The 19,766-nt window shown below is 44.0% G+C and overlaps 1 protein-coding gene and 1 long non-coding RNA gene across 2 annotated transcripts in view; both read left to right on the top strand.

The window, feature by feature from the left end:
• Positions 1-1,654: 1,654 nt before the first annotated feature.
• TOMM34 (translocase of outer mitochondrial membrane 34) lies at positions 1,655-19,635 on the top strand. The gene is made up of 8 exons (XM_008588984.1): positions 1,655-1,674; positions 1,727-1,833; positions 5,263-5,362; positions 6,503-6,655; positions 10,267-10,436; positions 13,360-13,507; positions 18,358-18,484; positions 18,739-19,635. Exons 1-8 carry the CDS (start codon positions 1,655-1,657, stop codon positions 18,841-18,843), a joined length of 930 nt encoding a protein of 309 aa, XP_008587206.1. The 3' UTR covers positions 18,844-19,635.
• A 34-nt stretch (positions 19,636-19,669) lies between these two features.
• LOC103604427 overlaps positions 19,670-19,766 on the top strand; it is a 636-nt gene continuing 539 nt past the window's right edge. Inside the window, exon 1 of the long non-coding RNA XR_551711.1 lies at positions 19,670-19,757. This is a non-coding gene — a long non-coding RNA (uncharacterized LOC103604427). The remainder of the gene's footprint in view (positions 19,758-19,766) is intronic.

Here is a 19,766-nt window from a genome sequence, read left to right as displayed (position 1 = left end):
GTTTGCAGGCAAAAAAAATAGCTATTTTTTAAGCTCTTGCCATGTGCTTATTATAATAAATGAAGGCATATTATTATCTTATTTAATCCTCATGTCAAGTCTGTAAGGTTATCCCTATTTTAATATATTTATCTATTTGACAAGCAGTACTCACCACGTTCTCAGTTATTTACTAATATTAACTCATTTAATACTCCTAACAATCTAATACGGTAAGTACTATTATAAAGCCAAAGAGGTGAAGTATCTTGTTTCAGGGTCACTAGCTAAGAGTATAAGTTTGGTAATTTAAATCCAGGTCGATCTAATTCCACAGGCTGCACCACCAAACTGTATAGCCACAGATGTGTACCCTCCGGTTGTGCATGAGAGATAGACCTCACTCTCTACTTAGTGTGTGCCTCATCTGGTTTTCACACCACAGTCAGTGTTCGTTCTTTCCTCTTGGGTATTGCCTGTGCCGGGCTGGGAAGATTCAGTTGGAACAGTCACCTAATCCTGAGAAAGTTTATAGTCTGGTGGGTTTAACAGTTTACACAGACAATTATAACTGTAAATTCCTGAAGGCAGAGATCAGGTGTTTGTCAACAACCTTAAAGTACATGCTGGGTGCCAGGAGAGACAAATATAAAGAGGACCTACTTCCTGCCTTTATAGGCCTAACAGTCTTTGAAAAAAACTCAAACTGACAATCACAGAGTGATAATTGCTAAATTAGGGATCAACCTAGGGACCAATAGAGAGCTGAGGAGGGACATGTTGGACGAGGGGCAGAATGAGGAAAGGCTTTCAGAGATGATGGTTAAGTTGAATTTATAAATTGATTCAGAATTAGGGAAAAATGTATGGAAAGGAATTACAGGAAAAGGGGGAAACAAGCAAAGGCTAGGAGGCAAGAGGAAAAGCTGAGGGTGTTCAGGTAGCAAGGAGCAGTTTAAAAAAAAAATTGGAGTAGTGAGTGGGACATAGAGAGTGACGTAAGATGAAGCTGGAAATAAAAGTGAAGTCATTCTGAGTGAAAGATCTTCATCTATCAAGTCTATCTGCATTCATTTATTAAATCAACAACTACAGACCGCTAGGCCCGGTACTTTCTAGCCTCAGGGCCTTTGCGCTTGCTATCTCTCTGGAACAGCATTCTCTAAATTACCTTAGGCCTCAGCTCAATTACCCCCTCAGAAAGGTCCTCCCTTGTTCCCTTATCTAAAATAGCCCTTCCACGTGGCCACTTTCTAGTGCACTGTCCTGTTTTGTTTTCCTTACATCACTAATCACGTGAGATTAGAGTGCTCACTTGCTCATGATTTAGCAGCCTGTCGGGCCCCCCTAGAACAAAAGCTCCATGACAACAGCGACCCGGCCTCCCTCACTGCTTCATCCATAACGCTCTAGGAGGACCGGATGGCTCTCAACGTGGCTCCAACCACCTAGCGCCCGGAGGGACTACAAGTTCCAAACTGAGCACGCGCCGAGGGCCGGGCGCTGCGGGTTCCCGTCCGCGCAGGCCCCGCCCCCGCCCCTCCCCGCCTCGCCCTCTCGCGGCCGGGTTAGCCCTGCGACGGGAGTACTCGCAACCGTCGCTTCTTCTCGGACGCTGTTCCGCACGACTCGGTGGGGAACTGAGGCGTTGCCTGTTCGCCAACCAGGTCCCGGGATGGTCCCCAAACTCCGAGAGTCCGTGAAGGGGCTCCGCACTGCCGGCAACGAGCGATTTCGCACCGGCCAGTACCGTGAAGGGGCTCCGCACTGCCGGCAACGAGCGATTTCGCACCGGCCAGTACGCCGAAGCCTCCGCGCTCTACAGCCGCGCGCTGCAGATGCTGCAGGCTGAAGGTACCATCCCGCCTCCCGTTTCTCCTCCAGGCCTGCTTCCTCCAACCCCCCGCCACACCACCCAAGGCTCGCTCTGTCCCTTTCTTCCTGGGGCTTTCTTTCCCCACGTCCGACCGTCCCACCAGGCCCTTCCCCAACTCTTCTTGCCCCTTCCCGACTTTGGCATCCTGCGAGAAACTTCCTTGGTCCTTTCTTTCCGTCTGCTTTTTAACTGCTCTGGTGGCCACTATCTTAAGTAATTCAGGCCTCATTCTGATCCCAATTAAATTACTGTTTTGTTGAGCACCTGTTATATACTGAGTGTATAACAAGACAGAAGATCCTTTCAAGATCTTATGTTCTTGTTTGGTGGGGAAGGGGGCATGGATCTTAAGCTAAGAAATAAGTAAACAAGACCTGTGGGATAATTGGGGCTATGAAGAAGATAATAGGGTGATACGGTAGAGTTGACTGGGGAGCACCCTTAGAGAGAGAAATCAAGGGCAACTTCTATGAAGAAGTGATATTTGAGGTGATGTCTGAATGATGAGAAGAAGCCAAGCGCCCAGAGTTTTGATTGCTGAGCATTGCAGGTGGAGGAAACTGGAATAACAGAGGCTTCTAGACGAAAAAAGCATGGTGTGACCCTGGAGTCAACGCATAGTGAGTCGGTGGAGGGAAAGTAAGACATAGGTCATGGAGAGTTTTAAACAGAGGAGTAGCATATTCTTATCAGTTCTTGAAGCTTCCAGCTCTCTTCAACCAACCACAGACCTTTGCCCAAAGCCTCTTCTCCAAAGTGTCTTATCTAGGAGTCCCCATTAAAGCCCTGACTTTTCTTTTGTGTGTGTGTGTGTGTGTGTGTGTGACCGGTGAGGGGATCGTAACCCTTGGCTTGGTGTCGCCCGCACCACACTCAGCCAGTGAGCGCACCTGCCATCCCTATATAGGATCCGAACCTGCGGCCTCGGCGCTTCCAGCGCCGCACTCTCCCGAGTGAGCCACGGGGCTGGCCCAAAGCCCTGACTTTTCAGAGGAGCCTTGGATCCCATTTTCTGTAAGCCACGGTTTGGTACCTATTTCCCTTTGCCTCTCTCCTCTTTTTCATTTTTTTAGCTAGCATTTGTTGAGTGCTTTATCGTGTGCTAGACATTATCGATATTATCTCTTTTCATATTCATTATGACTCTACGGGTAAGACGTTATAGGTGAGGAGTCCAGAAAAGTTAAAGTGCCTACCCCAGTGTTATACAATGAAGATACGTCAGAGCCAGGATTTGAATATGGATTTGTCTGATTGCTGACTCCAAATTTTTAATCATTCTGTTAGACTTCTCCCAAAATCGTCTCCAAATTCCAGTCTTTTTTGTTTGAATTTCTTGCAGTTTTAAGACACTCTTTTGCCCCCTTCTTTTTTTCTAGAAAATTCTCTATGGGTCCACCTCCTCATGTCAGCCTCACTTGATGAAGTTGCTGAGGAATCTAAGGTATTAAGGTTTCTGCCATTTTCTTTCCTCTCACCCCAGATAGCCTGGGAAAGCTTGTGCTTTTGTATGGATTTATTCAGATCCCTAGAAGAGCTGGTCTTGTGTCTAGATTTACCTAGGGACCAGAGTTTGGTTCTGATGCTGTTACTGATTTTCTTGGTAATTGTGGGCGAGTCCTTGATGCTCTGATCGGCTTTATTGATCTTGAAAGGAGTGCAGGGAGTAACCTGATATAATGAACCCTTCCAGCCAGTCCGTAAAGTGATATCTTCTATGTTAGGTGAACACACATGATGAGAGGGGTTGAGTGACTTGGGCAGGATCAAAGGCTGAATTGTAGGTTCTGATGCCCCTTCCACCACACCCCTGCTATTTCTGAGCAACCATGCTGTGGTGACTTGAGATGGATTACAGTTGAGTACTTCTGATTGCTCCTTAAAGACAAGGATGGATTTACTTATCTCTGTACTTTCTGTCTCGGGGCCTGGCAAAATAAGAAGAAAACCCACTATTTACTATGGGGTTTTTTTTGGTATTGAATTAAAGACATCAAATACCAGCATGGTAACATGATACTCAGTGAAAGAAGCAAGTTGCAGAAGGATAGGCAATATGATGCCACTTAGGAAATGTTTTAATAGACATAAAATGATGTTGTATCTTACCTGTGAATGCATGTATAATAAAGGTAGACAGACATATTTGAAAATGTTATTCACCAGCTTCAGGATTGTTCTGCCCTTTGGGGGGTATGGGGAGGGAGCATAGGGAAAAGGATGGGGATGGGTGGAGGAGCTTTAGCCATATCAAAATAAAGGCTAGAAACAAATATAATAATGTATGCTAAGTCTAGGGGTGGATACTGAGTATCTGTTATCTGGTTTTCTATATGTTTAAAAATTTTCAAAAAGAGAGTCTGTTTTCAGTTATTTCGGGTATATACCTAGAAGTAAAATTATTGGGTCAACATGTACTTTCTGTTTTGTTTTTTTAATTATGGTCCATGCTAGTGGGTATGAAGTGGTTGAAAATTATCTTTAAAAATGAAAATCTTGGGCCGGCCCGGTGGCACACTGCTATAGTGTGCCGCTTGGGAAGCGCGGTGGCGCTCCTGCCAAGGGTTCGGATCCCACATACAGACCGGTTCCCGCTCACTGGCTGAGCGAGGTGTGGGAGCAACACCGAGGTTTGCGATCCCATTGCCGGTCCCGGTCCGGTACGGGCTTGACACTGAGGGTTGCGATCTGTTGCCGGACACGAAAAAAGACAAAAAGGGAAAAAAAAAAAAAAATGAAAATCATTGTGGCCACAGTGAAGGACTTCAGCTTCACTGTGGGTGAATTCCTGAGAGTGAGGACTGCCTTTAGAGAAATGTCTAATAAATTCTCCCCTTGAGAATTAAGAAGCTTGAGTCCTTCCCCAAATTAAGTTCTCCATAGTCCTGTCAGACTCAGCTCAGTTATCACTTCCTTGGCAGAGTCCCCTCTGACTTCACCAGGTAGAACCAGTCTCTGTCTTTCATGTCCCTACAACTCTTAGTCCACTTATCATGGCATTTATCCTATTGTTCTTTTTCTTTATTAATTTTTTTCTTTATGGGGTTTACATGCTTTTTGTAATGAAATTAACACACACACACACCCCTAAGGAGTGACAGCATAGATTTCTTTGAGGCAGGAGCCAGTCGTTTCATGTTTATCTTTTGCCTGGTACCAAGTTCAATGCTGGAGTAAGTGAATAAGGAGATGCTTGGTTCCCTGTGAATGGCAGAAAGCTCAGCGTCCTCACTGTCATGTAAGAATGACAAACATGCTAGCCCATCAGACCAACAAGCCTGATCAAGTTACAGTCATTTCTGCTGCCTTTCCCTAAAGCCCAGAGAGCTTCAGGTGTGAAATACATCCCAGTGTACTAAGGTATCCATTTCCCAACCTTCTCACTCTTTCTGCCTCCACTTGGATAGGTTCTTCAGACCCTGAAGAAGAAAGTGTTCTCTACTCCAACCGAGCAGCATGCCACTTAAAGGATGGAAATATCAGAGACTGCATTAAAGATTGTACTTTGTAAGTGGCCAAGGATAACTTTGGGATGCCTGAGGGTCTCAGAAGGTGGGTTTATCTGGTTTGTTTCTTGTTTGGAAGGATCCCAGCAGTTATATCTGTGACAGATATTAGGAAGTATCACTAAGTGTCACCAGATCACTGAGAATAGGAGGCTCTAGTTGGTCCTTATGGCCCCTGACTTGTGTCTTTGGAGTCTTGGCTCTGCTGCTGAAAAAGGAGTAGGACCAGCAATTAGAGGTAGGCCTTAAAGTCTCTGTGAGATTTGGGACCTGGGGATGAGGTAGAGTTAATAGACTAGTGACTGGTTGGGATGGGTGTCAGAGGGAGGGAGGGAGGAAAGGAAGGATAGAGGTTAATAGATTGTCTCAAAAGAAGCAAAGAGAAAGGAGAAAATGGTATCTATAAATGATACCGTAGAGGACATTGAACAGTTTTTTATACCTCTTTCTTCTTTAAAACCAGTCTAATATTGTTTTCATTCATCATTGCTAAACTAGCACACATACCCTAAATGTGTTTTCAGATCTGATATCATGTGACATTGCCTTAGATTTATGTCCTGGTGATAGATGGGAGAGGAGGAGGGAGGTGAGCATGCTCATGAAGCCTGTCCTAAGTTAATTTTTTCCAGGGTCTGTGCTAGGTTTCCTTCTTTGAGTGCTTACAGTTGGTGTGGTAAGTTTACCATGCTTCCCAGGCCAGAACTGAGTTACTGAAGATGGAGGCAGTAAAGTGATTTGCCTTGGGGTCACATGGTTAGTGGCAGAGGTGGAGTTCAATCACTACCCCATCTGACTCCAAAGCCTGTTATTTACTGGGCTGCAACTGTAAAAATACATAGTAGCATGAAAGCCATGAGGTACTCATTCTTGATTTTGGCGGGATTGAAACTATGAAAATTGATGTATGTGCAAACAAATTTCACAATACTAATGGTCCTCTGCCCTCTTTCCCCTCCCCACTTCAGTCTAAGTTGAAAAGTCCCTGGTCTAAGATTTGGCATTTTCAGCAGTTATCTCTCAGCCAGAAATTACCTCCTATATACTATACTGAGTGCTGCAGATCACTCTGTCTGGAAGAAACTGCAGTGGAAGCCCTGGTGGCTCAGCAGCCAGATGACATTTTTGCCTCCTGTTCTAGAGCACTGGCCTTGGTTCCATTTGGCATTAAGCCCCTGCTGCGGCGAGCATCTGCCTTTGAGGCTCTGGAGAAGTACCCCCTGGCTTATGTCGACTACAAAACTGTGCTGCAGATTGATAACAGTGTGACATCAGCCCTGGAAGGCATCAACAGGTGAGCTCAATTCACTGTAGACAGACTCCATGGAAACTCCCTGTCCTCCTTGATTGGCTTTGGGCTGTTGTTTTGGTTGTCTTCTGGGAGGATCTCTTTGGCTAGACTTAGAAAACTTTTAAGGAGTATGTGAGGGAAAGAATCTACTGTTATGTTTAGCGGGTGTTTAAGGAGTCAGAATTACGGAGATTGATTGATTTTTGCCTAGACATTCAAATTTATTCACACGGTAATACTTATTGAGCTCTGTGTAAGGCATTGTGCCAGATTCAAAGAACTAACTCTAATTGGGAGAATAAGACAAAAGCATAAGCAGATATGACACAAGCCTGTAAGGATATTGTTTGTGGCCGTGGTTCAATGTATTGTACCATGACCCTTCCCTGAGAACCCTCAGGTGAAATTTCTTTCTGGTCTTTTGAGCAGTTGTTTGTTTTTATCACATGGATACCCTCATTTATATACTATGATGTTTTCCCTCTTTGTGTGGGCTGCTAGAAAGCCAAACGCCACACTAACAGCAGACCCTTAACAGGACTTCATGGTTTGTATGTAGTGCTTCATTTCTGGCTTGACTTGTTTGTCAATATCCTTTGTTTTCTCTTTGCCTCCTCTTAATTTCTGTCATTCAAAATATGCCTGTTATGTGCCAGGCTTTGCCCTAGGTCCTGGACTGAGACATACTTCTTTCTGCCATCATAGAGCTCCTGGTCTCCTGGAGAACACCAATCAGTAATAGGCAAGCACAATTCAGTGTGACCAGTGCTATGGTAGACGGCAGCACAGGGTGCCCTAGGGGCAGAGAGGAGGCACCTAACCAACTAGCAGGAAGAAGTGGAGGCCAGAGAGGGCTTTCAGAGGAGCTAAAACTGAAAAATAGAGATCTGGGGTGGGGGGCCAGCGAGGAGAAATTGCAGCACATGTAAGGGTGAGTGAATGTAACATATTGTAGGAATTGTAAGAAGTTCATTTCACATGGTGCTACAGGCAGGGAGCTCAGCCTGGGACAGGATGGTGAGGCCAGAGCACACAGGGCCTGGTATTCAGGGACTTGGACTTAATCCTGAGTAAGTGAGGCATCATGAAAAGGTCTTTAGCAGGTTTGTATTTTAGAGAAAAGCTCATTGGCTGCCATGTTGAAGGATGAGATGAAGGGGAACAGAATAGTAAGGGAGCATGCAGCAGTCCTGAGGAGAGGGTAGAGATAATGGAGAGAGAACAATGGGACCGATTCCAGGGACATTCAGGAAGTATCTCAACAAGCTTTCATGGTTGAGGGGTGATAAGAAGGGAGGAATAGAAGGGACGTCCAAATTATAGATATGTTGACTTATAGGTAACTGTGGGACATGAGACTAGAGAAGATGTAAGGAAGGTGGTTGGGTTTTTACATGTGTTTGGAGCAAAGGAGAAAAATATAGGTTAGAAATACAGATTTGAGAGTCACCAGCATAGAGGTGGATTGAGGTTATGGGACAGAAAAAGAACACCACAGCAGTAAGAAGATGGAGCTTTGAGAAACTCCTGCATCTGAAGGACTTGCAGAGGAACAGCAACCACAGAGGTGGGAGGAAACTTGGGGCATTAAGTATCCCCAGGGAAGGAGTATTTGAAGAAGGAAGTAGACTAAGAGTTTATCAATGAAGTCACTGATGATTCTTATGGAACTGTTTCAGTGGAGCTAGAAGCCACATGGCAATGAGTTCAAGTGTGGCTGTCAAGGGAGGCAGGGAGTATAGTTGGTATTTTAGTCTGTTTTGTGTTGCTGTAACAGAATACCTGAGACTGGGTAATTTATAAAGAACAGAGGTTTATTTGGCTTACGATTCTGGGACAGCTGCATCTGGCACGGGCCTCAGACTGCTTCTCATGGCGGAAAGCGGCCAGCAGCCGGTGGGTACAAGTAGATCACATGGCGACAGGAAGCAAGAGAGAGAGAGAAGGTGCCAGGGTCTTTTTAAGCAATGAGCTCTCGCGGGAACTAATAGAGCAAGAATTCACTTATTAATCCCCCCTCCCCCAGGGAGAGCATTAATCCATTCATGAGGGATCCGCCCCCATGACTCAATCAGTTTCTGCCACATTGGGGATCAAATTTCCACATGAGTTTTGAAGGGGACAACACATCCAAACTCCATCAGTTGGGATGTCATAGAGGTGTCCGGGAGGGTTTTATTAAGTGAGGAAAGAGTTGAGGGGCTTAAATGCTGATAGGTGGAGTCAACAGAGAGAGGATGAAGATGTAGGAAAGGGAGATGCTACCTGAGTGTGGTCCCTGAGAGAAGCAGGAGGAGACAGGATCAGCTTAGGTGGAAAGATTAGCCCTGTCGTCTTTTATATTGTGACAGCAGAGAAACAGGAAGGATTGGGCACCCAGGCAGGTAGGTTTGTATTTGAGATATGAAGAAGTTTGCTCTGAAAAAGGAAAAGGGTTAGGGAACAGGTTTGAGGAAAGTAGAGGTTTGAAATAATTGGATCAGCTAGGAATACAGCTTTGAGGCCCTGGTTGGAGACCATGAATTTGTAGAGATATCTGTATGTATGGTTTTCATTCTTGTAACATAGGAACATGGTTGTAGAAGCAGAAAAAGTAGACAGTGGCTTTATTCACTCATTCAGCCCATACTTACTGGGCCTTGGTGGGTGCAGGTGGTGTGCTGGGTGCTAGAGATCAGTTAACAAAATGCACATGGTCACTGAGCAGCATTTTAAACTGAGATCTAAAGAACAGAAGTTAGGTGGGCCTAGGAGGTGGGAATGGGAAGTGGACGAGATTGTTCCAGGTGGAGGAAAAAGCATGTGCAAAGTCTTGAACATAAGGATCAGAAGGCAGTGTGGCACACGATAAGGGTAGAGGGGAAGAAGGGGACCAGATCTCACAGTCCATGTTAAGCTGGGGAAATGGGAACTACTAAAGAGTTTTTTTTTTGTTTTTTTGTTGTTTTTTTTAAAGATGACCGGTAAGGGTATCTTAACGCTTGACTTGGTGTTGTCAGCACCATGCTCACCCAGTGAGCTAATGAGCCATCCCTATATGGGATCTGAACCCGTGGCCTTGGTGTTGTCAGCACCACACTCTCCTGAGTGAGCCACGGGCCGGCCCCTAAAAAGTTTTAAGATTTGAGAATAAAATAAGATTTGCATTTAAAAAAAATCTCTGAGCATTCATCAAATGTCAAGTGCTTGCCTGGCTTTGTATTAGATTCACTGAGAAAATATGAACAATTTTTCGTATTTGAGAAAATTGAACGATATAATTGAGAAATGTGAACAATTAAAACATATGATCCTTTCTTGGGGAATGTGTAGTCTTTTGGGGGCAAGGTTTCAGTACCCTTACCAAGCAACATATCACCACTTTAAAGTTAACATAGTGAGACCAAGTTCAAAGGAAGGAGTGTCATGTGGCTGATCTGAGAAGGCACTTACGGGTGGCAGACTCCTGATTCTGTTCTGCAGCATGTTGAAGAACATAAAGAGACGGTTCAGACCAGGCGGAAGATGATAACACAGGCTCTTCTGAAAGGACCTACCTCCCTTGGGTGTGTGAAAAGAGGAATATCTTCTTGACCCAGTTGGAAACCTCCCTGCAATTCTGCCTTCCTTTCCAGAATGACCAGAGCTCTCATGGACTCACTTGGGCCCAAGTGGCGCCTTAAGCTGCCCTCTATCCCATCGGTGCCTGTTTCAGCTCAGAAGAGGTGGAATTCCTTGCCTTCAGAGAACCAGAAAGAGATAGCTAAAAGCACATCCAAAGAAACCACAACTACAAAGAACAGAGGTGAGCTGTGACTCCCTGCCCAGAGAGTCTTGCAGTCTCCCAGTAGCCACTTTCTTTAGAGTAGTTCTATAAAAATTGGCCTTGTTTAGCTGAGTTATAAAAATAATCTTACCAAAAAAGTAAAAAACAAAACAAAATGAGAAAATCTCTTAGAGATTGTCTCCTTAGCTGTACAATGAGGGTCATGATAAAACCTACCTTATAGCTGTGATGATTAAATGATTTAAGGCATGTGAAACTTCCAGCCTGGTATATGGTATTAATTCCCTTCTCTTCCCCTGGCAGCATTTGGGATGTATCACTTAGGATGTTTTTGGTTGCAATGTGGTAAAAATAGTCAAGGGAATTTATTGGCTAATATAACTGAAAAGTCCAAAGAGAATTCAGGCAAGGTTTATTCTAGCAGTTCACTGCATTGTCAGACTCTGACTCCGTTTCTCTGTACTTCTCTCAGCTCTCTTCTCTGTTGTGTGTCAGCTTGGTCTTCGGGCAAGCTTCCCTCCTAGTAGTAACTTAGCAATAGCAGTTCCTGGCCTCACATCCATATACCATGACTCATGATCCAGAATAAGAGAGAAAATCTTTTTTCCTGATAGATTGCTGGGAGAAGAAGGCACTTTTCACCCAAAATCCCTAGCTCACATACTTTCTCAGTCTGTTCTGGTCTGTTTGATCACAGGCTATTCCCTTAACTAGTCACTGTGACCAGGGAATGAGATTTTGTGATTAGCTTAACCCTGAGCCATCTGTCCCTCTCCATAGCTAGAGGGTGATGCTTCCCCAGTAATACATGCACCATGTGAATATCTGGAGAAGGATGAATAAGAGAAGGGAGATCCAAGCTGGGCAGCCAAAAACAAGAGACTGCCCACCTCAACTGTGTAAAATGAACGCCATTCATCAGGCAGAGCCTCACTAGGTAGCTCTTTTAATGTTCCAGGGGAATTGTCCGAGTCCAGCAAGCTAGGGATTGAGGCCAGAGAGGTGCAGAAGGGATCAGGACTGGAGCTCTGCCATGTATAAATGACCTTTAGGTGTCAGGAGAAGGCAGGAGTTACTCCCCTTCCCAGTAGGACACTTACCTAGCCATGGATAGCATTCACTCTGGCTTGTGGGAGGCTGGTAAGTGTCCCCCACTCTTCCCTGGAATGAAAATTTGGAGTGCTAACACACTAGACAGCTTCAGTGCACCTGCCATTGATTTCATTCTTTTGGAGTCACTGAGCTGTCCATGCTCCAGGCCTTGTGTTAAGCAGTGTGACACAGAGAGGACAGGGCAGTCTTGATTCTCAGGAAGCTCTGGGTCTAATGAGGGACTGAGACACATAAACAGGGCATTTTAAACTACAAGGAGGAGGAACAAATGCTTTAGAGTCTTTAGTGTTTTGGGAATTCAAAGTGGAAACTGACTTAAGTGCTTGGAGGAGTCAGGGAAAGACTCACAGAGGGGTTGGTCACGGAGATGACAGCTTGAGCCAGACCTTGAAGGATGAGGTCATCAGGTGGGAAGAGAGAAGGGAAGAGAATTTTTGGCAGAGACAGCAGGGAGAACTGGAGAATGACAGTGCATGGGGCGAACTGTGGGAGTCAGTGACTGCTGTGAGCAGTGTGTAGCAGGGCTCAAGTGAAGCTGAAACCATGCACACATAGCAGCCTGCTGGTTCTGCTTCTATAGAAACGTGTGCACAAGGAGACGTGTGCAGGAGTGCTCATAGCAGAATGTTTGTAATAGCAAGAAACAAAACTAGAAATAACCCAAAGCTCCGTAAAGAGGAGAATGGGCAAATCAATTGCAGTATTGCAGCAGTGAAAATGAATGAACCACAGGTATATGCATCAACAGATGAATCTCAGGAATATAATGCTGAGGGGGGAAAAACCCAAGTCATAAAGAATACATAGAATTGTTTATTTCTCTATGACATTCAAAAACAAATCGTTTATTTAAAGTAAACAACAAATGGTACTATCCTATGTAGTTAAACTATTTTTTTTTTCTTAAAGGGAAAGAAGCACAGAATTGGAGACAATAGTTTCCTCCGGGGGTAGACTGAGATAGGGAGGGGTCCACAGGACTTCAAAGGTCCTAGTAATGTTCTGTTTCTTAAGCTGGGGGATGAGTTCAGAGTGCTAGTTTTATTCCTATTACCTTACCCTTGTCAGGTATATTCAGTATTTTATAAAAAGAGTTTTTAAAAATTTAAAAACCAGCTGATATGGAGCCAAGGCTGGAACAGCTAATCGGGGGCAGGCAGAGAAGGGCCTGAACACGAGGCTGCACAGCTTGGATTTCACCTTGTTCTCTCTTCTCTCTCTCTCTTTGAAGGCTGGAGCAGAGCTGCACATGTTAGGTGAGGGAGGATATCCACAGGCTTAGACCAAAACAGAGTTCTGCCCTTTTCTGAAAACCCAGAAACTATACCCTTTCTTTACCAGATTCTTGTTTATTAATACTTATTTACTTACTCTGTTGCTTTAAATTTATAAGGTGTTCTGTACTTTCTAGTGTAGTCTCAGATTTGACCCTGAAAATAGCCATGTGTGGAATAAGTATTGCCCCACTGTATTTGTGAGGAAGTTGGGGTCCTAAAGTTAGGTAGGTCACAAAAGATCTTCCATCTACCAAATGGCAATGCCAAGGCTAGAACCTGGGTTGCTTTTTATCATGTATGTTAGGATGTGCATGTATAAATATGTTTATATGAGGAGATCCCAAGCTCTTCTGAATAAAAACTGTTTAATTTCCCAGAAGCCATTAATTGGGGGAAGTCATTAATCAGAATGGGATGATTTACAACAGTGTAGGAAATCTCTGGGGGAGACAGGATTGTAGACAACTTGGAAGAGATGATGCTGAAGAGATCTCATTGGTCTCAGTTGGGTACGTGCTCCATGTTTTTTCCTTTTCTGGATTTTTATCTAGTGCCTTCTGCTGGGGATGTGGAGAGAGCCATAGTTCTGAAGGAAGAAGGCAATGAGCTGGTAAAGAAGGGAAACCATAAGAAAGCTATTGAGAAGTACAGTGAAAGCCTCTTCTTTAGTAACCTGGATTCTGCCACATACAGCAACAGGTATCTTCTCCACAGCTGCTGGCCTGGGGCATTTCAGGACATTGGATGTTTTGTTCCATAGTCTTCTCTTGGACTGTGGTGGGCTCCTCTTCCCTAGATTTAGTGAGTATGTTACAGCTTAAAACGTGAATTCACAATGTGAGCTAGGCATTGCCAGTGATATTCACTCTCATAAAGGGGAAGAAACTGAGGGATACCCAAGGGGCAGCCTGGGTATTGTTAGCCCCTTTCCTCAGAATTTTCATTAACCTCCCCAAGTAAGCAGACAATATAAGTAAAAGCAGCACACTTGCTGTGCAAACACAACCTTAATACAAGTCTCTCAACCTTTCCACCCTCCCCTTGCTCCACACCCCATGGCTTCTCCTAGGCCTTCCTGTTAGAAATTTTGGCACCATCTCTGTCTGAGAGCACTGGCCTAGAAGCCAGGGTGTGGAGTAACTGTTGCCTGGCCTGAGAGCAAGAAGGAGGTGTACAGTCTAGCCTGAGGGGCTAGACTTGTGGGCCTGTGAAAACTCTGTGCCAAGAAGTGCTGTCAGTGACCACTGACAGAGAGCGCTGGGATCTGGGGCACTGTCCCTTTACCGTGTGGAAGTCACTGTTCTGCAACAGTGCTCAGATATATACGTGGTAGGTGATCTTCCTGTTTTAATGTTGAGAAAACTGAGACTCAGAGAAGGGCTTTGCCTAAGCTCACCCAGCCAGTAAACAGTGGCACCATACTTGGAATCTGGCTCCAATAAGATCTTTTTGTTAGTTTTACCATCAGAAGCTTGAAACATTCAGCAAGGGACCATATCTGATTCAAACATTTATTATAAAACATTTAGTTGAAAATGTTATAAATGTTTCTCCTTCTCTACCAACCTACATACATCACTTTCTTGTTCAAAAATCTTAAATCTAATATAGGCTCACAGTTCCTTATTCAAAATTCTTGGGATAAAATGTGTTTGAGATTTAAGTAAGGTTATATGGTCCATATACTGAATTACATAATACCTTAGCAGGGTCTGGGGCAGCTTGCTGAAGTTAATTATTAGTGTTTCTGCAGTGAAACATGGAAATTCCATGTTCACATAGGGTGGGATAAAAACTAAGCCTCATGTCAGTTCAGGTCAGATTTTGTTCCCAAATGAGTTGAAAAGATAACTTTTAGTTTTAAAGCTAGGATTTGGAATTTTGGACCTGTGGTTTTACTGCTGATTAGACCATGGATGCCTCAATCTGCCAGGCTAACTTGAAAAAGCAGCCTGCAGCCCATTTGTTCCATGTTTGTGTGGCATAACCTTTTAACTCCTCTTTCCCTGGGCTTTCTTTGGCTTTGGTTAGCTGCTGGACACCTCCATTAACTTATTTTCCTGGATTTTTGCCACATCTGGGACAATGTTTTGTTACATTTAAATACTGTCCTTCATGCAAATGTATCTTTGCCACACTATTTTAATTGTTATTGCTTTATATTATCTTCCAGGGCTAGTCTTTTTCTCATTTTCTTAATCAGAGCATCCCTGGCTATTTTCCCATGTTTGTCCTTCTAGCTAAACCTTAGCATCATTTTGACAATTCCAAAAAATATCTTCTTGGACAGCTTTTTGTTGTGATTGAATTGGATTTATAATCTTAATTTAGAAAACTGATTTCAAAACTGATTTTTCATCCATTATGGCTGAAATCATCCCACATCTTGGACATAGTTTTAACGCTCCACCTCGTGCTTATGCATCTATATGGAACACTGTCAAGTCTTTGGCTTACTTCAGTTCTCTTTGTACAGGTGAGACCTGAGTGCATAGCGCCACTCAGTACCTGGCACCTAAAATTTGCCAGGCCCAGAATGACCCTCCCATAAGAGCCTCATTGAGTACTCCCAACAGTTCTTCAAGTTAGGTCATCATCCATTTTACCTAAACAGGCATGGAAAGATGAATTAATGAGCACAAAGTTAAACAATACTTGGCAACGCTGCAGTTTAAGTCTTTGTGAGTCCAAAGCTTGTGTTCCTTTTCACTCACTTATGTTATCTCCCAGACCTCCTTGTAATTAAAACCCTTCTGGCCAGGTACAAAATCATTCTGTTTATAGAAAGCCAAGGGGATTTATTTTATAAGCCACAGTTATATATTTTTATCATCTTAAATATAAACTTTAGAAATAATATATAATCATATTCATCACATTTATATTCTGAAGTCACCATATAGTGTGTAATGCTTATGCTATGGTTCCTCTACTTCCCAGAAACTTGTCTAATTCTTTAAATTGCAAAGCCCATAGGGAGAAAACTAGTTTCTTTACAGTTCCTGTATGTTCAGAATTTAAATCAGGGACTATTTTCTAAAACTTAGTGGATTAACAACAGTTATTTTATTTCATTTATTTTGCTTGTTATTTTTGGGTCAGGAATTTGGGAAGGGCAGTTCTCATCTAGGGTTTCTCATTCAGGGTCAGCAAGATGGCAGCTGGAGCTGAAGTCATGTAAAAGCTTCTTTGCATGTCTGGTACCCAGGCCGGGATGACTCAAATGACTGGGGGATGGAACTGCTAGAGCAAGCTGGCACCTCTTTCTTCTTGCCTGGCAGCCTTTTTAACATGTGCTGGCTGGCTTGAGCTTTCTTGTAGCATGGTGGCCTCAGATTAGCCAGCTTCTCACATGGCATGTCAAGGCTCCAAGAGCAAGTGTTCCAGAGACCAAGGCAGAAGCTACAAGGGCTATTATGACTTAGCCTTGGAAGTCACATCATGTCTCTTCCTCTGTGGTCAGATCAGTCACAAAGACTGCCTAAATTCAAGGGGAGAGAACATATGCTCCTCCGCCTCTCAGTGGGAAGCATGCCAAAGAATTGTACCTATCTTTAAATTGCTACAAGGAGAAGTTTTTCTCTTACTTAATTTATAAATTCCATGCAATCACAAAGTACTGGTAGAATTTTTTTCTTTTTAATTTGTGATAATGATTCATGATAATGACCTCCTTGAGGTCAGTGTCCTTTCTTTCTGGGCAGGCACTTGCTTTTTTGCTACAACATTAGCCTCCTCCAGGCTTCATAGTTCTTTGTAATATGTTGAAGTTAATTTGAATTGACTCAACACTTTGTTGAACTGTGTGTTTAAGCTATTGCATTAAAAAAGGCTTTCTTCTACATAAATGTCAGGAAAAAATGAGAATAACAGCATAAGAGAATTTAGTGTATGATAAAGTATGGGAAAAGAGGGATTATTCAGTAAATGGGGTTGGGTTGGCTGGGTAAGAGTTAAAAATAAACCCGAATCCGACCTCACTCCGTATTTTAAAATAACTTCTAAGCGGATCACAGTTTCAGATGTAAAGAGTGAAACCATTAAGTTTTAAGAGAATGCATGGTTTATCTTGCAGTGGGGAAGGAATTATGTTGGGGAGGGGGTGGGAATCCCACAGAAATCATTAAAGAAAAAGATAAGTTTGATTTCGAAACCCTATGTAAAGATGTTTAACATTACTCATATTTAAAGCAACTAAATTAAAACAGTGAGATACTATTTTCTTCCATATTGGCAGATATTAAAGTTTGAGACCCAGGGTTGGTCAGTTGTAGGAAAATAGGCTCTGTCAATAACTGTTCTTGATAGTGCAACTGCTTTGGAGAACATTTTGGCAGTAATAATCAAAATTTTAAGTGCACATGTCTTTTGACCTAGCAATCCTTCCCATAGGTAGTCATTTATTTACAAAATGGAAATAATGAAAAATACCTACTGATAGGAAATTGGTAAAATATATTATGGTATATTCAACTAAGTGAATTCTCTGCACCCATTGAAAACAGTGAGGTGGAATGGATGAACTTACATAATCAGCTCCAAGACATGTGGCTGTTTTGTTTTTAGTGACTGTCTTTGGGAAAGAAGGACTAGATTTGAATGAGTAAGATACACACACATGCCTTTTTTTCCACATATGCAGAATATTTTGTTGTATGGATATACTATTTTTCCCAACATTTTATTATGAAATTTTCAAAATGTAGGAAAATTGAAAGACCACATACCACACTGAACACCCATATACTTATCATCTAAATTCTAAAACTAATATTTTGTTATATGAGGGTACTTCAAAAAGTTTGTGGAGGGCCGAGCCCGTGGCACACTCGGGAGAGTGCGGCGCTGGGAGCGCAGTGGCGCTCCCACCACGGGTTCGGATCCTATATGGGGATGGCCGGTGCGCTCACTGGCTGAGCGTGGTGCGGCCGGTCTCAAAAAAGGACAAAAAAAAAAAAGTTTGTGGAAAAGTAGATTTAAAAGACAATACAAATCCTTCCACGAACTTTTTGAAATGCCCTCCTCATATTGTTTCAGCACTATTTAGCCATCTGTTGATCCGTATTATTTTTGATGCATTTCAAAGTAAATTGTAGACATCTTTTCATTTTACCCCTAATTATGTCAGCATGCTTATCATTAATTGGAGTTCAGTATTTATGCATTTGTTTTTTTATCTGTCAAGGGGAAGGTTTCAGGAAGCCTTTACTTTGCTTGAAAGAGCGTAATACAGGAGAGTGAATTCAGGAATGATAGAACTAAACGAAATGAAGTCAGGATCTGGAGTCAGGAGAACCCACCCAGTTTAAGTCCCAGGTCTGCCCCTCAGAACAGCTGGTACCTTGGGCAAGTCCCTTCACCCCTCTCAGCCAGGGTTTTTCATCTGTAACAATTTCACCAAAAAAGTTGTTGTGAGGATTGAAGAAGATGTACAATAGCCACACAGAGTAAGTATTCAGCAAATCGGAGATCACTTCTCACACTACCTCACGGCTTGCGGGTGCCCATAAGAAGTGACTGAAACCTCTGAAATGGTCTTTCCCTGTCAGAGCGCTCTGCTATTTGGTCCTGAAGCAGTACAAGGAAGTAGTGAAGGATTGCACAGAAGCCCTCAAGCTGGATGGAAGGAACGTGAAGGCGTTTTACAGACGGGCTCAAGCCTACAAGGCACTCAAGGTAAAAAGATCCTGGCCAAAAGGTACCAGCGTAACTACAGAGATTTATGCCAGTGGCGGCACTTGCTGAGTACAGTCAAGGTGAGGTGGTCTCTGCCACTTTCCTTCTCATTGCTAGAGCCCCAGGAAAGCCCCGGGAAGGTGGACAGGCTGGGGTTTGAAAACATTCTGCTGCCTCAGCAACTGTCCCCACCCCAGCTTGATCTCACCTCACTCAGGGTACCTTCGCCACACTCTTTTCCTCTCTTCTGTTAGGACTATAAATCCAGCTTGGCAGACATCAGCAGCCTCCTACAAATTGAGCCCAGGAACGGCCCTGCACAGAAGTTGCAGCAGGAGGTTAACAAGAGCCTAATCTAAAAACCCAAAAGGGCAGCAGGAAACGTCTGCCTGACCTTACCCCAAGAAGCCAAGGGCCTCATCCTCTGCCCCTGCTCTTGCAACACAGCATGCCCCAGAGCAAGCTCTGAAGCACCTCCTCAGCCCTACAGAGAGGCGATGGCCTCCCACCCCTTAAGAGGCTTTGCTTGTTCAGATTAAGCTCAGTGTAGTCAAACACAGATGTTGTTTCGCCAGCATGGTCTCTGCTAGAGCTGAAGCCCTGTTCGTACTCCCCCATGCATCAGACAGCTAACAGATCACACAGGTCCTCATCAGCAAGGCACTAGGCTTTGTTCCTGCCCCTAAGTGTGCTCCACACTGAGTGCTGCCCTTGTAGCTTCACCAGACCCAGCCTCACTACAGTTTATCTGAACAAACCAAGCTCCTATGCAGGGGTGGGGGATAAGCTAGAAAATCCTGGCCCTCCTATACCCAAAGCAGCCTAGTGAGCTGGTTCTCCAGAGCTGCAGTCTTTCCAAGTGTGCAACTGCTGTGTCCACCCTGTCCTTGACAGTCTCCTGTGTCTGAGCCCCAGTGCCTTTTGTCCAGGCCCTCCTTTGGTGGGAAGGCAGAGCCCTGACCCTTGGATGGCTCTGTCCTTGACTCTGCTGCTGCTTTCTGCATGGAGGTACCTAACCTGTTTCAAGAGCCCGGTGGTTGCAGCCACTCCTCCTGGAGGTGGGATGAGAAAAGTGGCCTCCTGGGCCGGCCCGTGGCTCACTCGGGAGAGTGCGGTGCTGATAACACCAAGGCCACGGGTTCGGATCCCATTTAGGGATGGCCGGTTTGCTCACTGGGTGAGCGTGGTGCTGACAACACCAAGTCAAGGGTTAAGATCCCCTTACCGGTCATCTTTTAAAAAAAAAAAAAAAGAGAAAAGAGGCCTCCTTGAGGTCAGTGTC

The sequence above is a fragment of the Galeopterus variegatus genome, unplaced genomic scaffold (genome assembly GCF_000696425.1).
Source record: "Galeopterus variegatus unplaced genomic scaffold, G_variegatus-3.0.2 Scaffold5139, whole genome shotgun sequence".
In the NCBI taxonomy this organism is placed as follows: domain Eukaryota; kingdom Metazoa; phylum Chordata; class Mammalia; order Dermoptera; family Cynocephalidae; genus Galeopterus; species Galeopterus variegatus.
The sequence above is the reverse complement of the archived record's forward strand: the minus strand, read 5'-3'. Positions and strand labels throughout refer to the sequence as shown.